The sequence below is a fragment of the Cinclus cinclus genome, chromosome 37 (assembly GCF_963662255.1).
Source record: "Cinclus cinclus chromosome 37, bCinCin1.1, whole genome shotgun sequence".
NCBI lineage: Eukaryota > Metazoa > Chordata > Aves > Passeriformes > Cinclidae > Cinclus > Cinclus cinclus.
In genome coordinates this window covers 629,351-645,375 of record NC_085082.1, presented here as the reverse complement: position 1 = coordinate 645,375, position 16,025 = coordinate 629,351, and the positions used below count along the sequence as shown (strand labels likewise).

General features: G+C 59.6%; 1 protein-coding gene across 1 annotated transcript; it reads right to left on the bottom strand.

The window, feature by feature from the left end:
- Nucleotides 1-2,944: 2,944 nt before the first annotated feature.
- Nucleotides 2,945-15,437, bottom strand: NPAS1 (neuronal PAS domain protein 1; the record flags this gene model as incomplete). The annotated part of the gene is made up of 9 exons (XM_062512446.1): nt 2,945-3,244; nt 4,333-4,473; nt 5,266-5,441; nt 6,254-6,390; nt 7,395-7,539; nt 9,882-9,988; nt 11,085-11,269; nt 12,671-12,780; nt 15,347-15,437. Coding segments are annotated over 9 exons (1,392 nt in total), but the record flags the coding sequence as incomplete, so codon positions are not given.
- Nucleotides 15,438-16,025: the final 588 nt, after the last annotated feature.

Sequence of the window (16,025 nt, the reverse complement as noted above, 5' to 3'; positions counted from 1 at the left end):
TTGGGGGTCTCGGGGGCTTCCTGAGGGGTCTCTCGGGGAATTTTTGGGGGGATATTGGGAGAGGTGGTCCCAGATTTGGGGAGGGGGGAGGGGACACAAAGCCCCGCCCCCCCAAGGGGGCGTTTCCAGCCCAGCACCGAGTGGGGGGAGGGGTCCCCAGCACCAAATTTTTTTTTGGGGGGGGGGGGGGGAGAGGGGGAGTGGGACCCCTAAAGCACCAAATTTGGGGGGGGGGGGTGTGGAATAGACCGAGGTAGGATCGGGGAAGGGTCCCCAAAATTTGGGGGGAGGGATCATAAATTGGGGAGGGGTCCCTGAGGGGAGGGGAGGGGAGGGGAGGGGGGGAAGGAATTTGGGGGTCCCAAATTGGAGGGGGGAGCACCCCAAAATTTTGGAAGGGGTGGGGGTCAGGTCATGGCTTTTGGTGCAACCCCCTCCCCTCTCCCCCCCCCTCCAAAAAAAAAAAAAAAAAAAATAGAGTGGATTTGGGGGGGGGGTGGGGTCGTTTCTGGATTTTTTTGGGGGGGAACCCCCCCCCCCCAAAGCCCCCTCCTCAATTGTTCTCCGGCAGGGTCAAACCATCAGCCAGCACCACTGGGGGGGGACGGGACGGGACAGAGAAATTATTGGGCTGTTCCCCCCCCTCCCCCCAATTTTGGGGTGGGGGTCCTTCCAGTTCTCACCTAAAATTTTGGGGTCCCCTTTCTGCAACCCCCTCCCCCCCCCCATTATTGGGGCCTCCTCAGGTTCTTCCCCCAAATTTTGGGGTCCCCCCAAGTCCTCCTCCCCCAATTTTGGGATCTCCCCAACCGCCCCCCACTCAATTTTTTGGGGGCCTCCCCAGGTTCTCCCCACCCCCAAATTTTGGGGCACTCCCAAATCTCCCTCCCCCTCCCAATTTTGGGGCCTCCCCAGTTCCTCTGCCCCCCCCCCCCCAAAATTTGAGCCCCTTTTGGATTTTGGGACCCCCCCCCCCACACACACACACTTTTGGCTTAAACCCCTCCCCCCCAAGATTTTGGGACCCTGTCACTATTGGTTCCCCCCCCCCCCTCCCCATTTTTTGGGGTATCCCCCACCCTTCCTCACCGAGGGGCTGCTCCTGCCCCAAGGGGGGGCTCAGTCCTGGGGGGTCCCCACTCAGCAGCAGCCCCTGGAGGGGGGTGGGGGTTGGGGACAAAGGGGGGGGTGGGTGACAAACGGGGACAGGACACGGTGCTACCTCCCCACCCCCCCCCCCCCCACCCCCCCCCCCCGGTGTGTCCCTGTGTCACCTGCCCGGGTCCCCTCCCCAGTGTCCCCTGACCCCTCCCAGTATCCCCCCAGTGTCCTCCCAGTATCCCCCTGACCCTCCCAGTGTCCCGTGACCCCTCCCAGTGTCCCCTCTGTGTCCCCCTGACCCCTCCCAGTGTCCCCCCAGTGTCCTCCCAGTATCCCCCTGACCCTCCCAGTGTCCCCTGACCCCTCCCAGTGTCCCCTCTGTGTCCCCCTGACCCCTCCCAGTGTCCCCCCAGTGTCCTCCCAGTATCCCCCTGACCCTCCCAGTGTCCCCGTGACCCCTCCCAGTGTCCCCCAGTGTCCCCCAGTGTCCCCCAGTGTCCCCTCTGTGTCCCCCTGACCCTCCCAGTATCCCCCAATTTACCCCCAGTGTCCCCCTGACTCTCCCAGTGTCCCCCAGTGTCCCCCCAGTGTCCCCCCAGTGTCCCCCAGTGTCCCCCAGTGTCCCCCCAGTGTCCCCCTGACCCCTCCCAGTGTCCCCAGTGTCCCCCCAGTGTCCCCCAGTGTCCCCCAGTGTCCCCCCAGTGTCCCCCCAGTGTCCCCCTGACCCCTCCCAGTGTCCCCAGTGTCCCCCCAGTGTCCCCCCAGTGTCCCCACAGTGTCCCCCTGACCCCTCCCAGTGTCCCCAGTGTCCCCTCAGTGTCCCCCAGTGTCCCCCAGTGTCCCCCCGATGTCCCCCCAGTGTCCCCCTGACCCTCCCAGTGTCCCCCTGACCCCTCCCAGTGTCCCCAGTGTCCCCAGTGTCCCCCCAGTGTCCCCCCAGTGTCCCCCCAGTGTCCCCCAGTGTCCCCTCTGTGTCCCCCCAGTGTCCCCCTGACCCCTCCCAGTGTCCCCAGTGTCCCCCCAGTGTCCCCCCAGTGTCCCCCCAGTGTCCCCCAGTGTCCCCAGTGTCCCCCCAGTGTCCCCCAGTGTCCCCAGTGTCCCCCCAGTGTCCCCCAGTGTCCCCAGTGTCCCCCCAGTGTCCCCCCAGTGTCCCCCCGTACCAGCCCGAGGGGGGGCAGCAGTTGTGGGTCCAGCTCCGGCCGTTTCAGGGGGGCTCCGGGGTCCTCGGCGCTCGGCTCCCGTGGCCTGGAGAACGGGTCGGGCCACGCCCAAGGACACGCCCTCACAGGCCACGCCCACAAACAACCACACCCCAATGACAACACCCTCAGAAACCACGCCCACAAATCGTAACCACGCACACAATGATCACACTCTCACAGGCCACGCCCACACCCCCTTGGACACGCCCCAGCCACGCCTTGCATGCCACACCCTGACCACACCCTCACAAGCCACGCCCACTTCACCATATCCACGCCCAAAAATGCATGGCCACGCCCACAGGCACAACTTCCATGCCACACCCTGGGCACAATCGTGCCACACCCAGACCACACCCTCACAGAACACGCCCCCAAATGTGCCACACCCAGACCAGGTCCACAAGTGTCACACCCCAACCACACCCACGTAGACCACGCCCACAACCGTGGCACACCCAGACCACACCTCACAGACCACACCCACAATCGTGTCACACCCAGACCACACCTGCACAGACCACGCCCATAACCGTGCCACTCACAGACCACACCCACAACCGTGCCACGCCCAGACCACACCCCTTCCATGCCGCACCCATGCCACGCCCCCAGCCACACCCCAAATCCCACCACTCCCCTTATTCATTCAAGCCCCACCCCTTAATCCCCACCCACCTCTTCCTAGCAGGGCGTGGCCGAGGGGCGTGGCCGAGGGCGGGGTCGCTCCCCCAGCGCGGGAGGGCGTGGCCAGGCCGGGAGGGGGCGGGGCCTCGTCCTGGGAAGCTGCGGGCTCTGGGCCTTGGGGGCGGGGCCTCGGTTTTGTGGGCGTGGCCCACGTGGTTCAGGCCACGCCCCCTTTGCGGTTCGGCCCCGCCCAGCTGGAAGTCGCCGTCCATGGGGATGTAGGGGGCCAGCATGGCCAGGTCCAGGGGCGACGTCTGGGGGGACGTGGGGACGTGCGGGGTGACCCCAAACCCCGAATCCCACAAACCTCTGTATTGGGGGTGGGCTTTGGGGTCCCTTTCCATTTACGGGATGGAATTTGGGGTCGGGCTTTGGGGTCCCTTTCCATTTACGGGATGGGATTTGGGGTCGGGCTTTGGGGTCCCTTTCCATTTACAGGATGGAATTTGGGGTCGGGGTTTGGGGTCCCTTTCCATTTACAGGATGGGATTTGGGGTCGGGGTTTGGGGTCCCTTTCCATTTACAGGATGGGATTTGGGGTCGGGCTTTGGGGTCCCTTTCCATTTATGGGATGGGATTTGGGGTCGGGCTTTGGGGTCCCTTTCCATTTACGGGATGGGATTTGGGGTCGGGCTTTGGGGTCCCTTTCCATTTACAGGATGGGATTTGGGGTCGGGCTTTGGGGTCCCTTTCCATTTACAGGATGGGATTTGGGGTCGGGCTTTGGGGTCCCTTTCCATTTACAGGATGGGATTTGGGGTCGGGGTTTGGGGTCCCTTTCCATTTACAGGATGGGATTTGGGGTCGGGCTTTGGGGTCCCTTTCCATTTACAGGATGGGATTTGGGGTCGGGGTTTGGGGTCCCTTTCCATTTACAGGATGGGATTTGGGGTCGGGGTTTGGGGTCCCTTTCCATTTACGGGATGGGATTTGGGGTCGGGCTTTGGGGTCCCTTTCCATTTACGGGATGGGATTTGGGGTCGGGCTTTGGGGTCCCTTTCCATTTACGGGATGGGATTTGGGGTCGGGGTTTGGGGTCCCTTTCCATTTATGGGATGGGATTTGGGGTCGGGCTTTGGGGTCCCTTTCCATTTACGGGATGGGATTTGGGGTCGGGCTTTGGGGTCCCTTTCCATTTACGGGATGGGATTTGGGGTCAGGGTTTGGGGTCCCTTTCCATTTACAGGATGGGATTTGGGGTCGGGCTTTGGGGTCCCTTTCCATTTACGGGATGGGATTTGGGGTCGGGGTCTGGGGGAGGAGTTTGGGGTCTCCTTCTGTTTATGGGATGGGATTTGGTGTTGGAATTTGGGGTCAGGATCTGGGGTCTCCTCCCACTTACGGGATCGACATTTGGGGTGGGGGGCCCCAGGAGGGTCCCCACTTCCCTCCCCCTCCCCCCCTTTACCTGCAGGGCGGTGCCGGGGCCGCGGCTCCCCCCAAAAATTTTCTGCACCTGCAGCACCAGTTTGTCCCTGGGGGGCTGGGGAGGGGGGGGGGGGGGGGACAGGGCACAGCCATGGACCCCCAGACCCCAAAAAAATCCCCAGACCCCAAAAAACCTCCAGACCCCAAAAAACCCCAAGACACCAAAAACCTCCAGACCCCAAAAAACCTCCAGACCCCAAAAAACCCCAAGACACCAAAAACGCCCAGACCTCTCTGGGATCCCCCAGAGTGACCCCAGACCCACAGAACCCCCTCCCCCCCCAAAAAAACCAAACCTGCCCCAGACCCCCCAAAATTCCCCCAAATCCCAAAACCTCCCTTGAAAATCCCCCAGACCACCCCAAAAACCCACCCAAGACGCCCCAGAACCACCCCCAGACTCAAAATTCCCCCCCCCCAAAAAAAAAAAAATTCCACGACCCCATAGAACCCCCCAGAACTCCCGCAGAGCACCCCAAAAAGGCCCCCAGACCCCCCCCAGAACCATCCCGGACCCCCCCAAAACCCAAACCAGACCCCCCAGAACCCCTCCAGAACCCCCAGACTCACCCAGAACCCCCCAACCCCCCCAAAAAACCTACCCCAAACCCCCCCCCAGACCCTAAATCTCCCTCCAACACCCCATAGAACCCCCAAAATCCCCCAGACCACCCCAAAAAACCTCACCCCAGACCCCCCAAGCTCACCCAGAACCCCCCAGACCCTCCCCAACCCCCCCCCTTCCCCCAGACCCAAAATCTCCCCTCCAAACCCCCCCATATAAAACCTCCCCAACACCCCCCTTAAAAAAAAAAACAAAAAAAACCCCAAAATTTTGGGGACTCACCGGGGAGGGGCTTCGGGGGCGGCGTGGGGGGGTGGGGGTCGTCGGGGGGGGGTCAAAAATGGGGGCGAGGAGCCGGATGAGTTCGGGGGAGCAGAAACGTCGGGGGTCCCTCTGCAGCACGGCCTCGGGAATGTGGGAGGGGCGCACGAAGGCCAGGACCCCCGGGACCCCCACACCTGAGGGGGAGGAAAGGGTGAGACCCCCGAAAAAATCCCCAAAATAATCCCAGGACCCCCGGGACCCCCAAACCTGGGGGGGGAGGAAAGGGTGAGACCCCCGAAAAAATCCCCAAAATAATCCCAGGACCCCCGGGACCCCCACACCTGGGGGGGAGGAAAGGGTGAGACCCCCGAAAAAATCCCCAAAATAATCCCAGGACCCCCGGGACCCCCAAACCTGGGGGGGAGAAAAGGGTGAGACCCCCGAAAAAATCCCCAAAATAATCCCAGGACCCCCAAACCTGGGGGGGGAGAAAAGGGTGAGACCCCCGAAAAAATCCCCAAAATAATCCCAGGACCCCCAAACCTGGGGGGGGAGAAAAGGGTGAGACCCCCGAAAAAATCCCCAAAATAATCCCAGGACCCCCGGGACCCCCAAACCTGGGGGGGAGAAAAGGGTGAGACCCCCGAAAAAATCCCCAAAATAATCCCAGGACCCCCGGGACCCCCACACCTGGGGGGGAGGAAAGGGTGAGACCCCCGAAAAAATCCCCAAAATAATCCCAGGATCTCCAGCACTGGGGGGACAGGAGGGTGAGACCCCTCCCAAAAATCCCCAAAATAACCCCAGGACTCCCCCCCAGACCCCTCAGGGGACCCCAACACCACCCCCAGCACCCCCCAAAGCCCCCCCCAGAACCCTCAAACCCCTTCAGGGACCCCCAAACCCCACCCAGGAACCCCCAAATTTCCCCACCCCCACCCCCCCCCCCCCCCCCCCCCTTTTCCCAGTCTCTCCCAGTATCTCCCAGTTCCCAACTGGTCCGCACCGAGGCTGAGGTCGAGCACAGCGTCCGGGGGGGGGTCGTTGGTGGGGGTGGGGGGAGGGGGTCGGCGACCCCCACCCCCAAAATCTCGGCGTTGGGTTTGCTCCAGGGACAGAACGAGCCCGCGCTGCTCCACGCGGCTGGGGGAGGGGGCGTCAGTATTTGGGGGGCGGGGAAGGGCGGGGGGTGTCCCCAAATTCCCGTGAGGGGTCCTTAATGTCCCCCCAATGTCCCCAATGTCCTCCAATGTCCCCAAAATGTCGCCAATATCCCCCAGTGTCCCCAGTGTCCCCAATATCCCCAATGTCCTTAAATGTCCCCAATCCCCCCAATGTCCCCAATGTCCCAAATGTCCCCAAAATGTCCCCAATATCCCCCAAACCCCCAATCCCCCCAGTGTCCCCAATCCCCCCAAATGTCCCCAATGTCCCCAATATCCCAAATATCCCCAATATCCCCCAATGTCCCCAATGTCCCCAATGTCCCCAATATCCCCCAATCCCCCCAATATCCCCCAGTGTCCCCCAATATCCCCAATCCCCCCAATATCCCCCAATCCCCCCAATGTCCCCAATGTCCCCCAATATCCCCAATCCCCCCAGTGTCCCCCAATCCCCCCAATATCCCCCAATCCCCCCAATGTCCCCAATGTCCCCAATATCCCCAATCCCCCCAATATCCCCCAATCCCCCCAATGTCCCCAATGTCCCCAATCCCCCAATCCCCCCAATATCCCCCCAATATCCCCCAGTGTCCCCCAATATCCCCAATCCCCCCAATATCCCCCAATCCCCCCAATGTCCCCAATCCCCCCAATATCCCCCAGTGTCCCCCAATATCCCCCAGTGTCCCCCAATATCCCCAATCCCTCCAATCCCCCCAGTGTCCCCCAATCCCCCCAATATCCCCAATATCCCCCAATCCCCCCAATATCCCCCAGTGTCCCCCAATATCCCCAATCCCCCCAATGTCCCCAATATCCCCAATCCCTCCAATCCCCCCAGTGTCCCCCAATCCCCCCAATATCCCCAATCCCCCCAGTGTCCCCCAATCCCCCCAATATCCCCAATCCCCCCAGTGTCCCCCAATCCCCCCAATATCCCCCACTGTCCCCAACCCCGTCCCCACTGTCCCCAGTCCCCACCTGAGCACGAAGTGCAGACACACGATGCCCTCGGGGGCCGCTCGCCCCCCGCCCATGACGGTGGCCTGGGTCTGAGCCCACAGGAACCCCCCGCGCTTGGCCAGGAACCGATAGTGGCTCGTGACCGCCTGGCCCTTGCTCAGCACTGCGGGGGGACAGCCCGGGGGTCACCGGGGGGGGGTTTGGGGTGTCCGGGGGGGGGTGTGGGGTGTCCAGAGTGGGGTTTGGGGTGTCCAGAGTGGGGTTTGGGGTGTCCGGGGGGGGGTTTGGGGTGTCCGGGGGGGGATTTGGGGTGTCCAGGGTGGGGTTTGGGGTGTCCAGGGGGGGTTTTGGGATGTCCTGGGTGGGGTTTTGGGGTGTCCTGGGTGGGGTTTCGGGTGTCCAGGGTGGGATTTGGGGTGTCCAGAGTGGGGTTTGGGGTGTCCAAAGTGAGGTTTGGGGTGTCCAGCGTGGGGTTTGGGGTGTCCAGGATGGGGTTTGGGGTGTCCAAAGTGAGGTTTGGGGTGTCCAGGGTGGGGTTTGGGGTGTCCAGAGGGGGTTTTGGGGTGTCCTGGGTGGGGTTTCGGGTGTCCAGGGTGGGGTTTGGGGTGTTCGGGGGGGGGGGTTGGGGTGTCCAGGGTGGGGTTTGAGGTGTGCAGAGTGGGGTTTGGGGTGTCCAGAGGGGGTTTGGGGTGTCCAGGGTGGGGTTTGGGGTGTCCAGAGTGGGGTTTGGGGTGTCCAGAGGGGGTTTGGGGTGTCCAGGGTGGGGTTTGGGGTGTCCAGGTTGGGGTTTGGGGTGTCCAAAGTGAGGTTTGGGGTGTCCAGGGTGGGGTTTGGGGTGTCCTGGGTGGGGTTTGGGGTGTCCAAAGTGAGGTTTGGGGTGTTCAGGGTGGGGTTTGGGGTGTCCAGGGTGGGGTTTGGGGTGTTCAGGGTGGGGTTTGGGGTGTCCAAAGTGAGGTTTGGGGTGTCCAAAGTGAGGTTTGGGGTGTCCAGGGTGGGGTTTGGGGTGTCCTGGGTGGGGTTTGGGGTGTCCAAAGTGAGGTTTGGGGTGTCCAGGGTGGTGTTTGGGGTGTCCAGGGTGGGATTTGGGGTGTCCAGGGTGGGGTTTGGGGTGTCCAGAGGGGGTTTGGGGTGTTCAGGGTGGGGTTTGGGGTGTCCAGGGTGGGGTTTGGGGTGTCCAAAGTGAGGTTTGGGGTGTTCAGGGTGGGGTTTGGGGTGTCCAGGGTGGGGTTTGGGGTGTCCAGAGGAGGTTTGGGGTGTCCTGGGGGGGGTTTGGGGTGTCCAAAGTGAGGTTTGGGGTGTCCTGGGGGGGGTTTGGGGTGTCCAGAGGGGATTTGGGGTGTTCAGGGTGGGGTTTGGGGTGTCCAGAGTGGGGTTTGGGGTGTCCAGAGGGGGTTTGGGGTGTCCAGGGTGGGGTTTGGGGTGTCCAGGTTGGGGTTTGGGGTGTCCAGAGGGGGTTTTGGGGTGTCCTGGGTGGGGTTTCGGGTGTCCAGGGTGGGGTTTGGGGTGTTCGGGGGGGGGGGTTGGGGTGTCCAGGGTGGGGTTTGAGGTGTGCAGAGTGGGGTTTGGGGTGTCCAGAGGGGGTTTGGGGTGTCCAGGGTGGGGTTTGGGGTGTCCAGAGTGGGGTTTGGGGTGTCCAGAGGGGGTTTGGGGTGTCCAGGGTGGGGTTTGGGGTGTCCAGGGTGGGGTTTGGGGTGTCCAAAGTGAGGTTTGGGGTGTCCAGGGTGGGGTTTGGGGTGTCCTGGGTGGGGTTTGGGGTGTCCAAAGTGAGGTTTGGGGTGTTCAGGGTGGGGTTTGGGGTGTCCAGGGTGGGGTTTGGGGTGTTCAGGGTGGGGTTTGGGGTGTCCAAAGTGAGGTTTGGGGTGTCCAAAGTGAGGTTTGGGGTGTCCAGGGTGGTGTTTGGGGTGTCCAGGGTGGGATTTGGGGTGTCCAGGGTGGGGTTTGGGGTGTCCAGAGGGGGTTTGGGGTGTTCAGGGTGGGGTTTGGGGTGTCCAGGGTGGGGTTTGGGGTGTCCAAAGTGAGGTTTGGGGTGTTCAGGGTGGGGTTTGGGGTGTCCAGGGTGGGGTTTGGGGTGTCCAGAGGAGGTTTGGGGTGTCCTGGGGGGGGTTTGGGGTGTCCAAAGTGAGGTTTGGGGTGTCCTGGGGGGGGTTTGGGGTGTCCAGAGGGGATTTGGGGTGTTCAGGGTGAGATTTGGGGTGTACATTGGGGTATCACTTGTGGGATTTGGGGTGTCTGAGGTGATTTTTTTGGGGTTTTCAGGTGAATTTTGTGAAATTCCAATGTGGATTTTGGGGTTCCCGGGTGGATTTTGGGTTTCTGGAGGGGATTTTGGGATTCCCGGGCGGATTTTGGGGTTCCCAGGTGGATTTTGGGGTTCCCAGGTGGATTTTGGGGTTCCCAGGTGGATTTTGGCTTTCTGGAGGGGATTTTGGGATTCCCGGGCAGATTTTGGGGTTCCCGGGCGGATTTTGGGATTCCCGGGCGGATTTTGGGGTTCGGGGCACTCACGGGTGTGGACGCTCCGGCTCAGGGTGTTGGAGTCGAGCGCGTGGACGAACTCGTAGAGGGAACAACCCAGGAGCTCCTCGGGGTGGTACCCGGCCACCTCCCCGATCCTGCACCCCAAAATTATCGGGGGGGGACACCCCAAAATCGATCTGACCCCACAACCCGGATTTTGGGGTGAAATCCTGGGGGGCTCTTTGGGGATTTTGGGGTGGAATCCTGGGGGATTCTTTGGGGATTTCGGGATCGATCCAAATGGATTCCTTGGGGATTTTGGGGTGAAATTTTGGGTTGAATCCTGAGGGGTTCCTTGGGGATTTTGGGGTCAATCCCAAGGGGTTCCTTGGGGATTTTGGGGTGAAATCCTGAGGGAATCTTTGGGGATTTTGGGGTGAAATCCTGGGGGGCTCTTTGGGGATTTTGGGGTGAAATCCTGGGGGATTCTTTGGGGATTTCGGGATCGATCCAAATGGATTCCTTGGGGATTTTGGGGTGAAATTTTGGGTTGAATCCTGAGGGGTTCCTTGGGGATTTTGGGGTCAATCCCAAGGGGTTCCTTGGGGATTTTGGGGTGAAATCCTGAGGGAATCTTTGGGGATTTTGGGGTGAAATCCTGGGGGGCTCTTTGGGGATTTTGGGGTGGAATCCTGGGGGAATCTTTGGGGATTTCGGGATCGATCCAAATGGATTCCTTGGGGATTTTGGGGTGAAATTTTGGGTTGAATCCTGAGGGGTTCCTTGGGGATTTTGGGGTCAATCCCAAGGGGTTCTTTGGGGATTTTGGGGTGAAATCCAAATGGATTCCTTGGGGATTTTGAAGTCAATCCTTACAGGGTCCTTGGGGATTTTGGGGTGAAATCCCGAGGGGTTCTTTGGGGATTTCGGGATTGATCCCGAGGGGTTCCTTGGGGGATTTTGGGGTCAATCTAAATTGATTCCTTGGGGATTTTGGGGTCAATCCTTATGGGTTCCTTCGGGATTTTGCGATGAAATCCCAAGGGGTTCTTTTGGGATTTCGGGATTGATCCCGAGGGGTTCCCTGGGGGATTTCAGGGACGAGCTTTTTTTTTTTTTTTTTTTTTTTTTTCCTTCTGTTGTCTTTTTTTTTTTTTTTTTGTTTTTTGGTGTTTTTTTGGGTTTTTTTTGGGTTTTTTTGGGTTATTTGTTTTTTTTTTTTTTTTTGTGGGTGGCGGGTGAATCCCCAACCTGTCATCGCAATAAGTGAACTTCATGTCCATGGAGTGGCGGGTGAGGACGGTTCCCGATCCCAAAGGGGCCTCGATGGCCCCGGGGTGCGGGATGGCCTCGCAGATCAGAACCAGGCAGCGCAGGGGGGGATCGCCGCCCCCCGACCCCGAGTACGTCCTCATGTGTCCCGTGCAGTGCAGGACCTGCGGGGAATGGGGAGGGGGACGGAGATGAAAAACAGTCCAGAAATGGTCAGGGAAAAATCCCGGGATTTCACCCCAGAAATGGTCAGGGAAAAATCCCGGGATTTCACCCCAGAAATGGTCAGGGAAAAATCCCGGGATTTCACCCCAGAAATGGTCAGGGAAAATACCGGGATTTCACCCCAGAAATGGTCAGGGAAAATTCCGGGATTTCACCCCAGAAATCCCAAAGGAAGATCCCGGGATTTCACCCCAAAATTCACCCCGAAATCCCCAAGGAAAATCCCGGGATTTCATCCAGAAATGGTCAGGGAAAAATCCCGGGATTTCACCCCAGAAATGGTCAGGGAAAAATCCCGGGATTTCACCCCAGAAATGGTCAGGGAAAAATCCCGGGATTTCACCCCAGAAATGGTCAGGGAAAAATCCCGGGATTTCACCCCAGAAATGGTCAGGGAAAATTCCGGGATTTCACCCCAGAAATGGTCAGGGAAAATTCCGGGATTTCACCCCAGAAATCCCAAAGGAAGATCCCGGGATTTCACCCCAAAATTCACCCCGAAATCCCCAAGGAAAATCCCGGGATTTCATCCAGAAATGGTCAGGGAAAAATCCCGGATTTCACCCCAGAAATGGTCAGGGAAAAATCCCGGGATTTCACCCCAGAAATGGTCAGGGAAAAATCCCGGGATTTCACCCCAGAAATGGTCAGGGAAAATTCCGGGATTTCACCCCAGAAATGGTCAGGGACAAATCCCGGGATTTCACCCCAGAAATGGTCAGGGAAAAATCCCGGGATTTCACCCCAGAAATGGTCAGGGAAAATTCCGGGATTTCACCCCAGAAATCCCAAAGGAAGATCCCGGGATTTCACCCCAAAATTCACCCCGAAATCCCCAAGGAAAATCCCGGGATTTCATCCAGAAATCGTCAGGGAAAATCCTGGGATTTCACCCCAGAAATCCCAAAGGAAAATCCTGGAATTTCACCCAGAAATCACCAGGGAAAATCCTGGGATTTCACCCCAGAAATCCCAAAGGAAAATCCCGGGATTTCACCCAGAAATCCCAAAGGAAAATCCCGGGATTTCACCCAGAAATCCCAAAGGAAGATGCTGGGATTTCACCCCAAAATTAACCCAGAAATCCCAAAGGAAGATCCCAGGATTTCACCCCAAAATCCCCAAAATGTCCCCAAATTGTCCCCAAAATGTCCAAAAATGTCCCCAATGTCCCCAAATAACCTCAAAATGTCCCCAAATGACCCCAAAATCTCCCCAAAATCTCCCCAAAATCTCCCCAAAATCTCCCCAAAATCTCCCTAAAATCTCCCCAGAATGTCCCCAGTGTCCCCAGATAACCCCAAAATTTCCCAAAAATGTCCCCCAAAATCCCCTCCCACCTTCCAGGACGCCGCTTTGAGGTTGAGGCAGCGCCCACGCCCGGTCAGGGTGCTCTTCATGCGCAGGGAGAAACTGCGGCCCGAGCGCTCCCCCCTCCTCCGGGGACCCCCTGGAATTTGGGGAGGGGTCCCAGGGGTCGTGGAGGGGGGTGACAGGAGTCAGGGAATTGGGGGATCCCGAGATCTGGGGGTCCCAGGGGTTTGGGGAGGGGTCCCAAGGGTCTGAGGAGGGTGAGAGGAATTTGGGGAGGGGTCACAGGGGTTTGGGGAGGGGTGACAGGAATTTGGGGAGGGGTCCCAGGGGTTTGGGGTGGGGTGACAGGAATTTGGGGAGGGGTCCCAGGGGTCTGAGGGGGGTGAGAGGAATTTGGGGAGGGGTCTCAGTGGTCAGGGGGGAGTCACAGGAATTTGGGGAGGGGTCCCAGGGGTCAGGGGGGAGTCACAGGAATTTGGGGAGGGGTCACAGGGGTCAGGGGGGAGTCGCAGGAATTTGGGGAGGGGTCACAGGGGTCAGGGGGGAGTCGCAGGAATTTGGGGAGGGGTCACAGGGGTCAGGGGGGAGTCACAGGAATTTGGGGAGGGGTCCCAGGGGTCGTGGAGGGGGGGGGTGACAGGAGTCAGGGAATTGGGGGATCCCGAGATCTGGGGGTCCCAGGGGTTTGGGGAGGGGTCCCAAGGGTCTGAGGAGGGTGAGAGGAATTTGGGGAGGGGTCTCAGGGGTTTGGGGAGGGGTGACAGGAATTTGGGGAGGGGTCCCAGGGGTCTGAGGGGGATGAGAGGAATTTGGGGAGGGGTCACAGGGGTTTGGGGAGGGGTGACAGGAATTTGGGGAGGGGTCCCAGGGGTCTGAGGGGGGTGAGAGGAATTTGGGGAGGGGTCTCAGTGGTCAGGGGGGAGTCACAGGAATTTGGGGAGGGGTCCCAGGGGTCAGGGGGGAGTCACAGGAATTTGGGGAGGGGTCACAGGGGTCAGGGGGGAGTCACAGGAATTTGGGGAGGGGTCCCAAGGGTCTGAGGAGGGTGAGAGGAATTTGGGGAGGGGTCTCAGTGGTCAGGGGGGAATCACAGGAATTTGGGGAGGGGTCACAGGGGTCGGGGGGAATCACAGGAATTTGGGGAGGGGTCCCAGGGGTCTGAGGAGGGTGAGAGGAATTTGGGGAGGGGTCTCAGGGGTTTGGGGAGGGGTGACAGGAATTTGGGGAGGGGTCCCAGGGGTCTGAGGGGGGTGAGAGGAATTTGGGGAGGGGTCTCAGTGGTCAGGGGGGAGTCACAGGAATTTGGGGAGGGGTCCCAGGGGTCGTGGGGGGGGGGTCACAGGAGTCAGGGAATTGGGGGATCCTGAGATCTGGGGGTCCCAGGAGTTTGGGGAGGGGTCCCAAGGGTCTGATGGGGGTGACAGGAATTTGGGGAGGGGTCTCACCCTACCGAGAGCTCAGGAATTATTTAGGGCTATTTTTGGGGACAGGCAGAGGTTTATTTTGGGGAGGGGGTCTCAGGAATATTCAGGGGACCCCGGGGTTATTTTTTTTTGGGGGGGTCCCGGATTTTTGGGGAGGGGGTGACAGGAATTTGGGGAGGGGTCCCAGGGGTCGTGGGGGGGTCTCGGGGTTCTGAAGGGGGTGACAGGAATTTGGGGAGGGGTCCCAGAGGTCGGGGGGGGGGTCTCGGGGTTCTGAAGGGGGTGACAGGAATTTGGGGAGGGGTCCCAGAGGTCGGGGGGGGGGGTCTCGGGGTTCTGAAGGGGGTGACAGGAATTTGGGGAGGGGTCCCAGAGGTCGGGGGGGGGGGTCTCGGGGTTCTGAAGGGGGTGACAGGAATTTGGGGAGGGGTCCCAGGGGTCGGGGGGTGGTCTCGGGGTTCTGAAGGGGGTGACAGGAATTTGGGGAGGGGTCCCAGAGGTCGGGGGGGGGGTCTCGGGGTTCTGAAGGGGGTGACAGGAATTTGGGGAGGGGTCTCACCCTACCGAGAGCTCAGGAATTATTTAGGGCTATTTTTGGGGACAGGCAGAGGTTTATTTTGGGGAGGGGGAATCTCAGGAATATTTGGGGAACCCCGGGGTTATTTTTTTTTGGGGGGGTCCCGGATTTTTGGGGAGGGGGGGGGATGGTGACAGGAATTTGGGGAGGGGTCCCAGGGGTCTGATGGGGGTGAGAGGAATTTGGGGAGGGGTCTCAGTGGTCAGGGGGGAGTCACAGGAATTTGGGGAGGGGTCACAGGGGTCGTGGGGGGGGGGTCACAGGAGTCAGGGAATTGGGGGATCCCGAGATCTGGGGGTCCCAGGGGTTTGGGGAGGGGTCCCAAGGGTCTGATGGGGGTGACAGGAATTTGGGGAGGGGTCTCACCCTACCGAGAGCTCAGGAATTATTTAGGGCTATTTTTGGGGACAGGCAGAGGTTTATTTTGGGGAGGGGGAATCTCAGGAATATTCGGGAAACCCCGGGGTTATTTTTTTTTGGGGGGGTCCCGGATTTTTGGGGAGGGGGTGACAGGAATTTGGGGAGGGGTCTCACCCTGCCGAGAGCTCAGGAATTATTTAGGGCTATTTTTGGGGACAGGCAGAGGTTTATTTTGGGGAGGGGGAATCTCAGGAATATTCGGGAAACCCCGGGTTATTTTTTTTTGGGGGGGTCCCGGATTTTTGGGGAGGGGGTGACAGGAATTTGGGGAGGGGTCTCACCCTGCCGGGGGCTGAGCACGTCCTGCAGCTCCTCGTGGTCGCAGGGGTGCACGAAGTCGAACACGCTGTGCCCGATCAGCTCCAGCTGGGCTCACACCCCAAAATTATTTCATTTTTTTTTTTTGGGGGGGGGGGGGGGGGAGAGAGGGGTCCCAGACCCCCCCCCCAAAAAAAAAAAAAAAAAAAAATTTGGGGATCCCCCCTGAAGAAATTTAGGATCCCTCCCCCCCCACCACCCCCAGGGGTGGAATTTGGGGTCCCCCCAGGAGATTTTTTTAGGGGGGGGCTCAGGAGATTTTTGGGGGGGGGGGTTCCCCTGATGGTTTTTTTTTTTGGGAGGGGGGGTTCCCCTGATGTTTTTTTTTTTTTTGGGGGGGGGGGGGGACACTTCCCCTGATTTTATTTTAATTTTTTTATGTTTTTGGGGGGGGGGTTCCCCTGATGTTTTTTTTTTGGGGGGGTTCCCCTGATTTTATTTTAATTTTTTTTTTTGGGGGGGGCCCCTGATTTTATTTTAATTTTTTTTTTTGGGGGGGGGGGGTTTCCCCTGATTTTTTTTTTTTTTGGGGGGATTCCCCTGATTTTTTTTTTTGGGGGGGATTCCCCTGATTTTATTTTAATTTTTTTTTTTTTGGGGGGGTTCCCCTGATGTTTTTTTTTTTGGGGGGGGGGGGGGGGG